General features: G+C 46.2%; 1 protein-coding gene across 2 annotated transcripts in view; it reads right to left on the reverse strand.

The window, feature by feature from the left end:
* Positions 1 to 6,432: 6,432 nt before the first annotated feature.
* The window catches only part of Prim2 (DNA primase subunit 2), a 198,658-nt gene continuing 191,331 nt past the window's right edge, over positions 6,433 to 13,759 (reverse strand). For both annotated transcript variants that reach the window (XM_032900882.1, XM_032900883.1), the window contains exons 14-15: positions 6,845 to 7,122; positions 6,433 to 6,732 (exon numbers count right to left, since the gene is read on the reverse strand). In XM_032900882.1, the coding sequence (XP_032756773.1) occupies positions 6,919 to 7,122 (204 nt within the window). In that variant the 3' untranslated portion in view covers positions 6,433 to 6,732; positions 6,845 to 6,918. The remainder of the gene's footprint in view (positions 6,733 to 6,844; positions 7,123 to 13,759) is intronic.

A 13,759-nucleotide genomic window follows, 5' to 3' on the forward strand; every position in this document is an offset into this window, starting at 1 on the left:
GCAGTTTCCCCTTGGAACAGGGATATGGACCGAGGTGTGCAGAGGTGGCAGTCTGTCCTGTGGTCTCAGGATGTCTGCATTCCTGAATAGTCAGCTGTCTTCCCCCATGGGATTTGGGTGCAGGGAACTGTGGGATGTTATCAGTTCACTTCCGGGCAGAGCCAGAAACAGGAAGTGCCCTGACCCAGAGGACTTCTGCCTCTGTGTATCCTGAATCCACCAGGCAGGTCACTTGGTAGCAGAAAAATGGGTCTTACCTCTGCTCTCAGGTGTGTCAGTGCTCCTGGAGACTATCTTCCAGCTCTAGGTGCGGGCAGGAATCAAAGGGTCCTGCCCCTGGTTGCTCGTGGAGGTCCTTCCACCCAGCAGGAACAGTTGGCACTATGCGATTCTCTCTTGGGTCTGGACTGTGGGCAGAGGGCAGTCTCCTCTGACTTCTCAGGAGTATCCACACTTCTGAGGGTCCAGCTCTCTCCCCCTCAGGATTTAGGTGCAGGGAGCTGTTTGGCCAGTTCAGTTCGGTCCTGGGCACAGACCAGAACTGCAGGTACTGGCAGCTGTCTGTTCCTATATCCCTGTGTCCAGAGGCACTGTGCAGTTTCCCCTTGGACCCGGGATGTGGTCCGAGGTGTGCAGAGGTGGCAGTCTGTCCTGCAGGATGTCTGCACTCCTGGGTGGTCAGCTCTCTTCCCCACGGGATTTGGGTCACCTTTTATTTCTCATATGATGCTTAAGGCTTAGGTTCCCATGGTCTTGATGGGAGCCTTTGGCTATCACATACAATAGCATTACACCTTCTGCTGTTGTACAGGACAGCAAAGGAAACAAATGATCTATACATACAGTCGGAGAGTCAGATCTGTAGCTTGGTTTGGAGAGGCCCAGTTCCTCAGAAGGGAACTCATGCCACCCCCCTGTGAAGCACTCTTTAAGCCTGGCCCTGGTGGTATATAGCTATTATTCAGTGTCCAGGATGCTGACCACCAGTTTTAGGCCTGCCTGGGTTGTATGATGAGATCCTGTGTCAAACTTCTTTGCCATTTAAGTGCTTGGAAACTAGGTACCACATAGGTAGGTACCACTTGAATGTCAAATGTACATGAAAGCCCCAAGGAAAAATGTACAGCTGCTTTCTGAACACAGATACCCTTGTTTCCACCATTCCTCCATTTAAGTACAGCTAGCACCCTGTGAATAGTTCTCACAGTACACCTACTCAAAACTGAGAGGTGCCATGCGCCGTGTTTCTTGGAAGGGATTAGCATCAAATTGCAGCACCTTAACAATGAATGATAGTTAAAATAGTTGTGATTATTATACCCATTTCACAGGAAAATCAAGGACGCTTGGGAAACTAGGAAAGTTGGCAAGGTCATGGCTAATGGTGGCTTTCCTCAGGAGTCAAAGTTCATTATTTTTTTTAAGAATTATTTATTTTTTATGTGTATGAATATACTGTAGCTGTCTTCAGACACGCCAGAAGATGGCATCGGATTGCATTACAGATGGTTGTGAGCTACCATGTGGTTGCTGGGAATTGAACTCAGGACCTGTGGAAAGAAGAGGGGTCAGTGCTCTTAACTGCTTAGCCACATCTCCAGTCCCCGTTCTTTAGTTTTTTAATCATTTTGTTTGTTTACATTTCAAATGATAACCCCCTTCCTGGTTATCCCTCCACAAACCCCCAATCCTATCCCCTCCCTCTCCCCTTTGCCTCTATGACTGTGCTCCTCCTCCCACTCACCCACTCCTGCTTCACCCCTCTGACATCCCCTACACTGGAACATCAAGTCCCTCCCCTCCCACTGATGTCAGATAAGGGTATCCTCTCTTACATATCTGGCTCCCTCCATGTGTACTCTATGGTTGGTGGTTTAGTCCCTGGGAGTCCTGGGTGGTCCAGTTAGTTGATATTGTTCTTCCTGTGGGGTTGTAATCCCCTTTAGCTCCTTCAGTCCTTCCCCTAACTCTTCCATTGGGATTCCCAAGCTCAGTCCAATGGTTGGCTGTGAGTATCTGCATCTGTATTGGTCAGGTGCTAGTAGAACCTCTTAGGGTACAGCCATATCAAGTTCCTGTCAGCAAGCACTTCTTGGCATCAGCAATAGTGTCTGGGTTTGGTGTTTGCAGATGGGATGGATCCCTAGGTGGGGCTACCTCTGGATGGCCTTTCCTTCATTCTTTATTTTTAAGAACTATGCACATAATTATGTCTGAGTATGGGTTTGTACATGTGCGTGTGGTACCCAGGGATCAGAAGAGGGCATTGGAGACGCAGTGACAACCACACAAAGCAGGGGCTGGGAACTGACCTCCAATCCTCTACAAAAGCAGTACACACCCAAGAGCACTAAGCCATATCCCCACCATCCACAATCCAGTTTTACTTGTAGGTTTTAGGGATGCCAAATTTGAGATTCTTGACAAGCAAGTGGTGATTCCTTAACATGCTTACTGAATGCCTGAGGTAGTCAAGCATCTGCCTATAAGGTGCCTTGCTATTCATTAGGGATTCACAGGTGAAGATGAACAAACACATTATCCATAACATATGCCAGTTGGCTTACATGTGACATGGAGTCCACATGGGGTTAGAGGGTGCAAAGCACCATGGGTACCAAGGAGGCTGATTTGGAAGGACCAAATCACAGCCTTGGATTACGGAATGAGGAGAGACAACATGGAACCAAAGAGACAGGTGAAGAGTATCAAGGAGAGCCTCATGCACAAAACAACCTATTTCCTGATGCACAGCATTTCCTGATGCAGGTGATAGTCATGGGAAGAAGCACTTAGCTTATCTTTAAGGAAAGATATGGAAAGGGGAGCAGGTTCAGACATAAGGCGATGTCCCATTCAACCATCTCATGTGTCATCATTATTATCATACTTAGAAGATCAATCATCTATTTACTTATAGATGGGACTATAAAACCTTTTGAGTATAGTAATGTGTGTGTGTGTGTGTGTGTGAGTGTGTGTGTGTGTGTGTGTGTGTTTTCATATTTCAGATCCTAATCATTAGAATTGTACTGAGCTCACAGTGATGTATGACAATCCTGGCCCTTAGTAAACATGCTGCTCACAATGGTAGGGAGAATTTAATGCAGCTCGATGTAGGAAGGGAGAGTGAAAACCTTAGATTATGGGTTCTCAGTCACATTACAGCCAAGGTTTGGGCCAGACTTTCTCTTTGTTGTGGAGTAACATCTTGTAGGATGCTTGGCAGTCTCCTTGGTCTCTATCCCCCTAAGTTCCTGCTAGTTGTAAGTACCACAAATGTCTCCAACATTGCCAAATACCTCCTAAGGCAAAGCTGCCCCCAAGTGAGACCCACTGGTTTAGACAGGAAAACAACTGATATTAAACCGAGCCTCAGGAAGACTGGGGTGTCTGGTGATGGAGGGAGGGAGGGAGAAGAAAGCAGACTTGAGAAGAAAGAAAACAGGCTGGATTTTAGGTGCATTAAGTATAAAGTACACGAGGGGTCTCCTAATAAGCTGTGCAGCAGGTATGGACTGGTCTGTGTTTTGAGGAGAGATTTCATAGGAGGTAAGTCATGGGAACCATTCGCATATATACGGGAAGTATATATATATACCATGGGAGTGGATAGATGGATGGATTCACTCACGGAGACGGATAGGAGATTTAAGGAACAGGCAGGAACTCGGGGTGCTACAAAATTATTAAATAAGTATTGAATCAGTAGAAAGGGAAAATCAGAGAGAAGTTTTAAAGGTTTATTTATATATGTGAGTACTCTGTCTACATGTACATCTGCATGCCGAAGAGGGCATCAGATCCCATTACAGATGATTGTGAGCCACCATGTGGGTTCTGGGAATTGAACTTAGGACCTCTGGAAGAGCAGCCAGTGCTCTTAACCTCTAAGCCATCTCTCCAGCCCCTACAATGTGTTCTTTTAATAAGCAATTTTGCTACCCTCTATGGTCCATGTGCAGGTTAAAACTAAATATACCACATGAATGGGGGTAGTCAGGAAACATGTGCCGATTCACTCCCCTAATACAAAGAGTCATACATGCATTGTTTGCTGAATTTACCTTCTTTCCAAGCTTCCAGTGTAAGAGGGAAATAAGACAAAACATTAAAGTTCTCATAATTCTATGATGGTGAACTTAAAATCCTATCATGCATTTATTAGCAATATTATTTCCCTACCTTGTCATCGGTGTTCAAAAACATTACCACAAAGGAAGGCTCAGGGGAAATACAGATGCTTTGTATAGAGACATATTCTTTAGCTGTTGTTAAGGTGCCGCGGTGACAATTCTTGGGTAAAATAAAATGTCATGAAGCAGTAGGCAAAAAGCGCTTACTGGATAGAAAGCAAATCTAATAACACCGGATAGTATTGCTTTTGGCAGGAAAGTAAGATAAGTGGGAAGATCATTTCCTACAGGTGACACGATTTCCATAGAATCACAGAGCTAATTGTCTACAATGCCAATTATGGTGAGAAGGCTTAGATGAGGGCAAAGACCTGTCAGAGGAGGACTCAAAACACCGAGAGGGTAGCCAGACGCTTTGGATAAACACTGATTACCGGAATATAAGCCAGCTACCATGTGAGAAATACGCTAAGCCAATGATGTACCACTGGGGGTTGGGGTCTGACTCCCAAATGATGACTGGCTTTTTAAGGAGCAGTATAACCAAACCTTTCAAGCCAGACCTGCTGAAAGGCAGCCTCCATCCTGTGCTATGTGGATCAAAAATGCGTGTCCCTGGTATAACTTCCCCATGCCGTTTGTTAGCCGGGATATTTATCACTGTGACACAGAGCCCCGTTTACTCAATCCGCAAGCCCGCCCACCATGTCCTCCCCTTCCCCATCACCATTAGGAAAGAAGTTAACAAACAGAACTAGTTACAGGGTTTGAGGTCTCTCCATGTTTCCTCCCTTCCAGCCCTAAAGATGTCCTCAGACAGTGTCACAAGAAGAACGGCTGTCAAACTCCCGCTTTAATGGGCACTTACGTTTAATGTCAAGCCAATGCCTGTGGAAGATCTTGATTAAATCTGCCAGCCGCACACTAACCCGATGAGAGCTTGAGAGTTGTCTCATTTCACATATTCTAAGTGAAAGCCCTCCGTCTCCTTCTCGGCGAAGGATGAGAGAAATGTGCACGTAGCTCTGAGCGTCAGGGAGGAAGCGCGGTAGAGCAACCGAAACAGCCTTCCTCAGCTCACTATGAGTCCATATGAATTAAGGATCTTCCCCAAGCCTCAGTCCACTCCCGACACATTTAAGACCCGTGATTGTTCTGTCTTACGACTGTAAAACATTACAAGTCCTAAGAAGTTTCCTTACACATCGCTAGTGTTTTTATGTGCATGACAGCTAAGAGCTTCATATCCTCTGGGCAGGATGAGAACAGAGCAACACAAAAGCAACCCAGTAGCATCCCCACTAACCGTGTCATCGCTTTAACGGCTACAGTCCCACCTCGATTTTCTTCAGCTATCTCGCCTTTGAGAGTCACACGGGCTCAGTGTTCACGGTGACAATCTGCTCTACCCATTTTTTCACACTGGCTACTTTTTGAAGGGGCCACCATCTTTTGGGTTCTCTTTTGGGTTCCTCCTACACTACCCAACTCAAACATTCTGCCTTCAAGAAAACAAGCCAAAATTGCTGAGACCTGTGAAGCATGGGGGGAAAAAAAGATTGCTTTTTCCGACCTCCCAAAGCACCAGAAAAGTGTTCGTCTCTGTCTTTTTTCTTTGAGCCTCTAATTTCCATCCTGCAGTGTCCAGATTTTACAAAGTTTTACACGTTCCTCTGTATAATAGGAGATCAAACCTTAGTACTAGGATACTGAACTTGCAACTAAGACCTAAACTGGTGTTATTCTCGAGTTTGATGAAAGCTATGTAAGACATTCAGGAAACTATCATGAAAAACAGACAGGAAGACACATCTACCAGTCTGTCTGTGGCCTCTGTCCTTCTGTTTCATGACATGAGGACATGAGGCAGCAGCAAAAGATGGCCCTGCACCACACTGCCGCCTACAGGGACCTTAAGGCCCTGCTTGCGCTGATGGAGAAACTGGGTGTGGTGTTTAGACATCTGCAGTGAGGAGACGGCTGAGCTAATCTCAGCAGGCTGTCTCCGTGGGGCAGCAGTGCCGGGCTGCAGGCACTGGGGGAGGAAGCTCTGGTTGGGTGGTTGGTTTTGGCTGGCTGGTTGGTTGGTTTTCCACACACTGTCAGCATTCCCACTCAGACAAGAGGAAGGCTTTGCCACTCCCATGAGTCTGAGTCTCAGGCCTTGGTGTCCTAGCCAGGCCTTGTCCATGTCTACAGTACACAGTAGCTCAGGGTTCCCTCTGCCCCCCACCCCCGACAGCCACCGACAGCAGTGAGTATTTCAAATAAAGAAATAATGTCTGAAGACTCCCAATTACACAGATATAGTCATATACATGTTGTTTATTAGCAAAATCGATCCAAAAGAAGACTTGGCCAAAACTAGGTGAAACTTTAAAAGTTAGTTTTAGTTGTATTGCTGCTTGAGGATTTTAGTCCCTGAGTACTGTTTTAAATTTTCTGGAACAGGATTCAAAACGAAATATTCAATGAAAGGTTTCCATAGGAACTCTTCCTTTTTCATTCTGTCAAAAGTAAGGTGGAAGCAAGCCTGCTTTCCCAGTACATGTGTGAGCATGCGTGGGTAGGAAGAGAAAGGTTTACAAAGGCAAACCTTTTTTTTTTTTTTTTTTTTTTTTTTTTTCGGAGCTGGGGACTGAACCCAGGGCCTTGCGCTAGGCAAGCGCTCTACCACTGAGCTAAATCCCCCAACCCCAAAGGCAAACCTTTCAAACAGGAATGTATTCGCTCCAGTGGCTCCAGTTGCTCCAGGGGCCACGTCATTTACTAAAGTAGTCTTCTAGCCCTCCAGATCCATTTCCAGGGAGGAATCTAGAGAGGCCAGAGCAGATGCGGCATCCTTGGTCTTCTGGGTGCTGGGTTTGTGCTGAGGCGTTTCTGGGTGGCTTGCTTCCTTCTTGATATCTTTGCCACCAGTTAGGATTCGCTGGCTCTCAAAAAAGAACTGATTCGGATGATTCAAAGAAAAGCCGCAATCGTCCACCTGCCCAAGGAAGCACATTTTTACCACATTAGCACATAGTAGGGCTAGAAATAAAGCTTTCAGTGCTGTCCCCACCCCACTCACAGCTGACAACCTGTGATGTGGATCTCGGCTGTTCCTACTCCTTACCCCTCGCAGCGGAGCTTCAGCTGAAGACCCACACACGTCACAGCCAGTCCCTGCTCCATCCAAACCCCTGCCCTGGGAGTCGGCTCCGACTCCTAGCCTCTACCTACCTAACAGAGTAGATGCTCAGGACTGCTCACGCACGCATCAAACGCACTCTTCCTTCCTCCGCTCACAGTAATTGTTCAACCACTCAGCCCTCCGCATCCTATGCACCCTCAATTCCAAGGTCTGTTGCTAATACTCAGAATAAAATATAACATTCCCCAGGGCTGGCTGGAAGTGCAGCTCAGTGGTGGAGCCCTTCCCCAGCATGGGTACTTCCTGGGCCCCACCCCTGCCCAACAGTAAGTCTGGGAAGCACACCTGGGTGAGTCTCTGTCACAGCGGTCATTGTGGGGCATGCATTACTGCATCCAGAGGCTTTAGCAAGAGGCTTAGCACATCTCGGGCCAAGCTTTTTCCAAGCGGTAATAAAACCACTCTGCCCACTTTGATTTTGGCCCCTGGTACCAGTGTATTTCAGAGCTTAGGTCTGGCATGGAATCTTGTCTGGTATAATAAAAACAAGCAATCTTACTTAATGTTAACTGGGGCATCCTGTAATCCATCCTGCTGTAGAAAGCCTTCCCTTTACACTTAGTGGGAACCTAAGAGTTTATGCTACTTCTTTTCCTCACTGAACCTTGAGGATGAGCTGGTATTTCTCATTACTCTGCGCCTTTAGCGATCACGAAGAGAGGAGGGACAGTGTTATTCCCTCATGTAGATCCTAAAATTTACCAATGATGAACAAAAACATCTCATTATCGGCAGGTTCTTACTGCCTACCCACTGTGTGCATGCCCACCCACTGTGTGCATGCCCACCCACTGTGTGCCAGGTGCCATACCCACATTCTCCTCCGTGCAGGCTGCTAAAGTGTCAATGGTTCTCAGGGTTTTTCGGTAACGTAACTGAGAAAGAGGGATAAGGATCCTGCCCAAGCCTACACTACCAAGGACAGAGATGGGCTCTGTCTGGCTGTCCTTGAGCCAAGGTGGAAGTATTGCAAACACAATATTCATTCCTCAAACCGAGACGCCCTCTAGGACCCAGTGTGTCACATAATCACAGCGGGGACTTTATCTAAAACATAAGCCCTCGAGTCACTTCCCTCATAGTCAGTTAATGGGATGGACTGCTGCTTCTGTGCAACGTACCACCTAACGTGAACCCTACCTTCCCGTCTGCAGTTACAGGTGACTACAGACACACTTGGCTTGACCTCTGCTTGGTTTTTAAAATGTGGTATCTTCCTTTGATACTTTTAGATCAGAAACCATTGCGCTAGTCTTACTTATCTTACTATTTATTTACTTGTTTGTTAAGGACAGTGTCTGTCTGTATGTCTTTGGCTATAGGAGCCTGGCTGGCTTTGAGTTTTCGATTCTGTTTCAGTCTCCTGAGACTACAGGTTTGTGGCCCCGGTTTTTGGCTTTCAACACCTCACTCTTTGTCTTAAGCTCACTTGTATGTAACAGGTATCTAATAAATATTTACTGAGTTAAGCCCAGAACAGTCAGTCATGTATTTCACATCTTACGATATACATGGCTTACTATATACATGGCTGTGTTATAAGCAGTAGTTTTTCAGAACATCAGAATGCATTTGACTAAAACAAAAGCTAAGGAATCACAGCCTTGTTCATTCATAGCTAAAAAGTCATTTTCAGAAATGCAAATTGTAGGAGTCACAGAAAAATGCCTGTCACTCTGGTGAGGCCGATCAGAGAAGGTTTTGTGAGTGAGGCTGTTTGAGCTGGGGCTGGTAGTGGGAGGGTGAGAGCCTAGGGGAGGGAGGGAGGTGGGACAGAAGCAGCAGACACAGGGCAGGGAGGAGAGGACGGCCTGCAGAGCAAGTGCTTTACATGGCCCAGTATAAAAGGCACACAGAGAGAAGAAACGAGGGTAGAAAGACTGGCGGGGACCAGACCTCAGAAAGTCAGGGTCTGTCTAGACGTAATTCTCCAGGCGTAAGAAGTTGGAACTGTAAGAATCCCTGAGGAGGAAGGGGGTGTGATCAGATCTATAAATAATGTTTGGTGGATTAATATGGACTGGGAGGGGGAGCTGCTGTGTCTCAAAATTAACCCTCAGTAGGTGGAGGATGGCTAGAAAAAAGGGGGCTGCCTGGTGAGAAGCTTTAGACTTCCTTAGTAACTAATAAATGCAGGCCAGCCATTTTAGTTATGTCACCGTGTCACTGTGTTAAGTGACTGGTTGTTTACATATTGTTTAAAGGGGTGTGTGTGTGTGTGTGTGTGTGTGTGTGTGTGTGTAGTTTTACCCAGATTATCAAGAAAACAATCTTTATCTTTTTAACAAGGAAGCTGCTTAACTTCTAAGTGTTTCCTCAATGCATTATGATAAATTCATAATTTTTATTAACAATGGCATAATTTATGAACTTCTGTATTATATCTGGTTTTGTCCACTTCCTGAAAAACCTGATGTGTTTCATAGGAAGTTCAAACATTTCCATCAGGAGGTGTCACGTCACCATTTATGAACAGAAAATCAGAGACCAGGAGGACACTACGGCTCCTTTAAAGTGAACCCCTCGATGTACAGACTGCCTGACTAATGCCTATAGAGTAAATAGCTTACTCAGTCATCAAGCTACTAACTGGACTTGCAGGAGTTAAAATGCATCTCCAGCTACACCATTCATGGGTATTTACCGAGGTCAATGTATTATAGAAATATCTGTAAATCACTGATTACTCTAGCCCTATTCACAACAGGTAAGTGAGGGAACCAACCTCGCCATCCAGGAACCAAGGGCTGGGTCAAAGGAAACACGGCACGTACACACAATGGAATATTTCTGTGCCACAAATGAAGTTATGTCGTTTGCAAGGAAACTAGAAATAATCCTGGTGCGCACATTGCAGTAGACTGAACAAGACATTCTCTTCTCCCTTGTTTGTGGTTCCCAGACTTTACACACGTTAAATGTGTATGTGTTTATGGTATGAAAGCAAACATGAACTGTTGGAGGGAAGGAAGGGCCTAACCAGGGTAAGAGTGGGGGATGGGATACTCAACACACAATGCATTGAAAGCGCCCTACTATACACAGTTCCACACACACAGGTGGACGTAAAGAAAACACACGTGAAATGAGGCCTTCTCACTAGAGCACTTCCATTTCTGACCATGTCGAAGGCTTTGTGCAAAGTCAAATAGCTGAGAAAGCTTTATAAAACTTGGCTTTAAGGATTATATTTCAAAGCTTTATTTCTTCTTATGTATGTGCATGAGTGTTTTGCTTGCATGTATGTAAGTGCCTCAGAAAAGGGTCCCAGATCCCCCAGGACTGGAGCTAGACAGCTGTGCTGGGTACTGAGGTTCTTCCCAAGAACCTCCAGAACGCTCTCAGCCACTGAGGAGTCTCCCAGACCCTTCCAAGAGTATTTTCACAAAGTCTGCACACACACACACACACACACACACACACACACACACACACAAATCTTACTAAAAATTCTAATATTACCTGGCAAAATAGTAATATTAGAATAATGGAAGTGAACTGGAGTCTCAGAATTCACAGTGAACAGGTGAAGAAGCACAGTAACCTTTCTAAGCCTCACTCTCTCATCTGTGAAATGGGTGGCATGATAGTGCTATAACATCGGGTTGACATGGGGGAAACTAATGAAAGATGAATTTTAAACGAGTTGTGGTTCTATGGAATCCAAGTCAAATATTTTAAGAGCCAAGAAAGATAAATCAATTAAAAGGCGATGGAGTTCCTAGAAGAAAGAGCTCGGCGCTATACTTTTTCTTCCCACGTTAAAGGAGCCCACAGTAGGAACTATCGGTTGCATGTGACAGGTATGAAGGGAAGGTGGGACTGGATCTAACCACAAGGCTGTACTGAGCAGTTCCTTGCCTTTTGCATCAAAGGGTTAACAAAGGAAGAAGAGTTAAGTATCTTAATTTTAAAATACATTTAAGTCCTGTACTTTTATGAATTCCATTTTAATGCCTATACTACCCATCTGCAGCGGGGCCCGGGGCCCTGAGACCAGCTGCTGCCATGGTCTGTGTGGTGTTTCTGGATTTCTCTCTCAGGCACACATGGCCCTAACTCATTCTGCTAAACTTGTGGTTTGGAGGCTGCTTGTTGATGCGGTGAACGTTCTCCTACTGAATGAATGCACTTCTGGATGAACCCTGTCCAGTACTTTTGTATTGAAGACTAGGGGTCCATGTAGTCTTTTCTCTTGCTCAGAAAAATAAACTTGGTTGGTTTGTTTAGGGAAAGGGGACAAATAGAAATCAGGCCAAAAATGACAGTCAGCACAGCACTCTTTAAAGTCAACTTGTGGGAAAGGACGTTAGCCAAATCCCTCATTTTGCAATTGCTATTTTCTTTATTACTCACCAAACTATACAAATACAAGTCCGTTTGATTCCCTCCATGTTTGGGAACCCATGTGCCATGATGCGGAAACACACCACTATGCTACTCAGGAATCCCCTGCTTCTTCAGATTCCCCTCTCACTGGCTGCTACTGCCAGTGACGGTTTCTTTGTAGATGATTCTCAATTAGGTATTTGGGGAGAGAAACACTGTGGTGCCTTTCCACCTTCATGCACCTTGTGTTGCTGTGATAAATAAGAAAGAGTCTGTGAAGGGGGAAAGGTTATTCAGGCTCAGAGTTCTGAGATTGCAATACATGGTCCATTGTCCAGGGCTGCCTGAGCTAAGGCAGTAGATCATAAAATGGGAACATGGTAGAGCAACAGCCAACATCCCAGGGTCTTCCAGGGCATGAGCTCTATGACTCAGCTTCCTCCCACTAGATCCCACTGCCCATGACCCAGCTTCCTCCCACTAGATCCCACTGCCCATGACCCAGCTTCCTCCCACTAGATCCCACTGCCCATGACCCAGCTTCCTCCCACTAGATCCCACCTCCCATGACCCAGCTTCCTCCCACTAGATCCCACTGCCCATGACCCAGCTTCCTCCGACTAGATCCCACCTCCCATGACCCAGCTTCCTCCCACTAGATCCCACTGCCCATGACCCAGCTTCCTCCCACTAGATCCCACTGCCCATGACCCAGCTTCCTACCACTAGATCCCACTGCCCATGACCCAGCTTCCTACCACTAGATCCCACCTCCCATGAACTAGATTCCTCCCACTAGATCCCACCTCCCATGACCCAGCTTCCTCCCACTAGATCCCACTGCCCATGACCTAGCTTCCTCCCACTAGATCCCACCTCCCATGACCCAGCTTCCTCCCACTAGATCCCACTGCCCATGACCTAGCTTCCTCCTACTAGATCCCACTGCCCATGACCCAGCTTCCTCCCACCTGATCCCACTGCCCATGACCCAGCTTCCTCCCACCTGATCCCACCCCCTAAAGGCTCTACTGTCCCCTTCAGTACCATAAGCTGGAGATGAGTCTTTGGGGGAAGGGATTTCAGATATAAAGCATGTAACTTATTAACCTAGAAGGTCCACAGAACTGGTTAGAACTGGGACCAGGTCAGCCCAGCTGGTGGCAATGTTTGATAGGACACATAATAAATTTCAAATTTGATCTTCAGGGAGATGGAAATCCAGAGAGGTCTTTCAAGCAGGCTAATGAAATAATCAAATTCCATTATTGTAAATATCACTGCCTGCTGTGTGACGATGGAAGAAGTGTAGATTCTGAGAAATGACTTTGGAAGCTATGATGGGGTTCTACATGGGAGGTGGTGGTGTAGCCTCTGGCCTAAATGAGTCCACACCATTAGAGACACTTACGCACATTTCATATACCCCATTTAAGACTTCAGGAAAATGTGATAGGTTTTCACAAGACTTCTGTAGCAATTTATATGATGGGCAAGAAGTTATGCTCTACTATTTGGAAAATAAACCTCCAGTCAATATTCAAAGGGATCTATTTCTGAAGAAGCCATTTTCAGTTAAGACTCAGAGATTAACCTATATAGGGCCTGGTGTTTCCACTTACAAAGCTCACAAGAATGCAAATGCTATGGGGCAGCAACATGCAACTGTCTTGAACGTCACTCCCAGGGGCTGGAGAGACGGTTCAGTGGTTAAGAGCATGGTCTGCTCTTCCAGGGGACCCAGGTTGAAATCCCAGCACCCACAACTGTCCACAACTCCAGTTTCAGAGACCCTCACAAAGACATACGTGCAGGCAGAACACCACTGCACGTGAAATACAAAACATAAAACAAAAACCACTGAGGCAGCCAGCTTTCACTGGGTCGGCTTTCAGGAGGAACCGACATAATGACCTTCACACAAACAGGCCTCGTATGCCTGCCCCGGCCAATGCAGAAGGGAAGAAGGGAGCAGTGCTGCCGTACCGATGGGACATTCGGGTTTTAATCAAGAGGTTTTGCGATGACAGCTTGTAATGAGGCAGCTGGTGTTACCACAGAGCCATATGGAGCTATCACAGGGCTGCTGCAAACGGTATCA

The sequence above is a fragment of the Rattus rattus genome, chromosome 4, assembly GCF_011064425.1.
Source record: "Rattus rattus isolate New Zealand chromosome 4, Rrattus_CSIRO_v1, whole genome shotgun sequence".
Taxonomy (NCBI): Eukaryota; Metazoa; Chordata; class Mammalia; order Rodentia; family Muridae; genus Rattus; species Rattus rattus.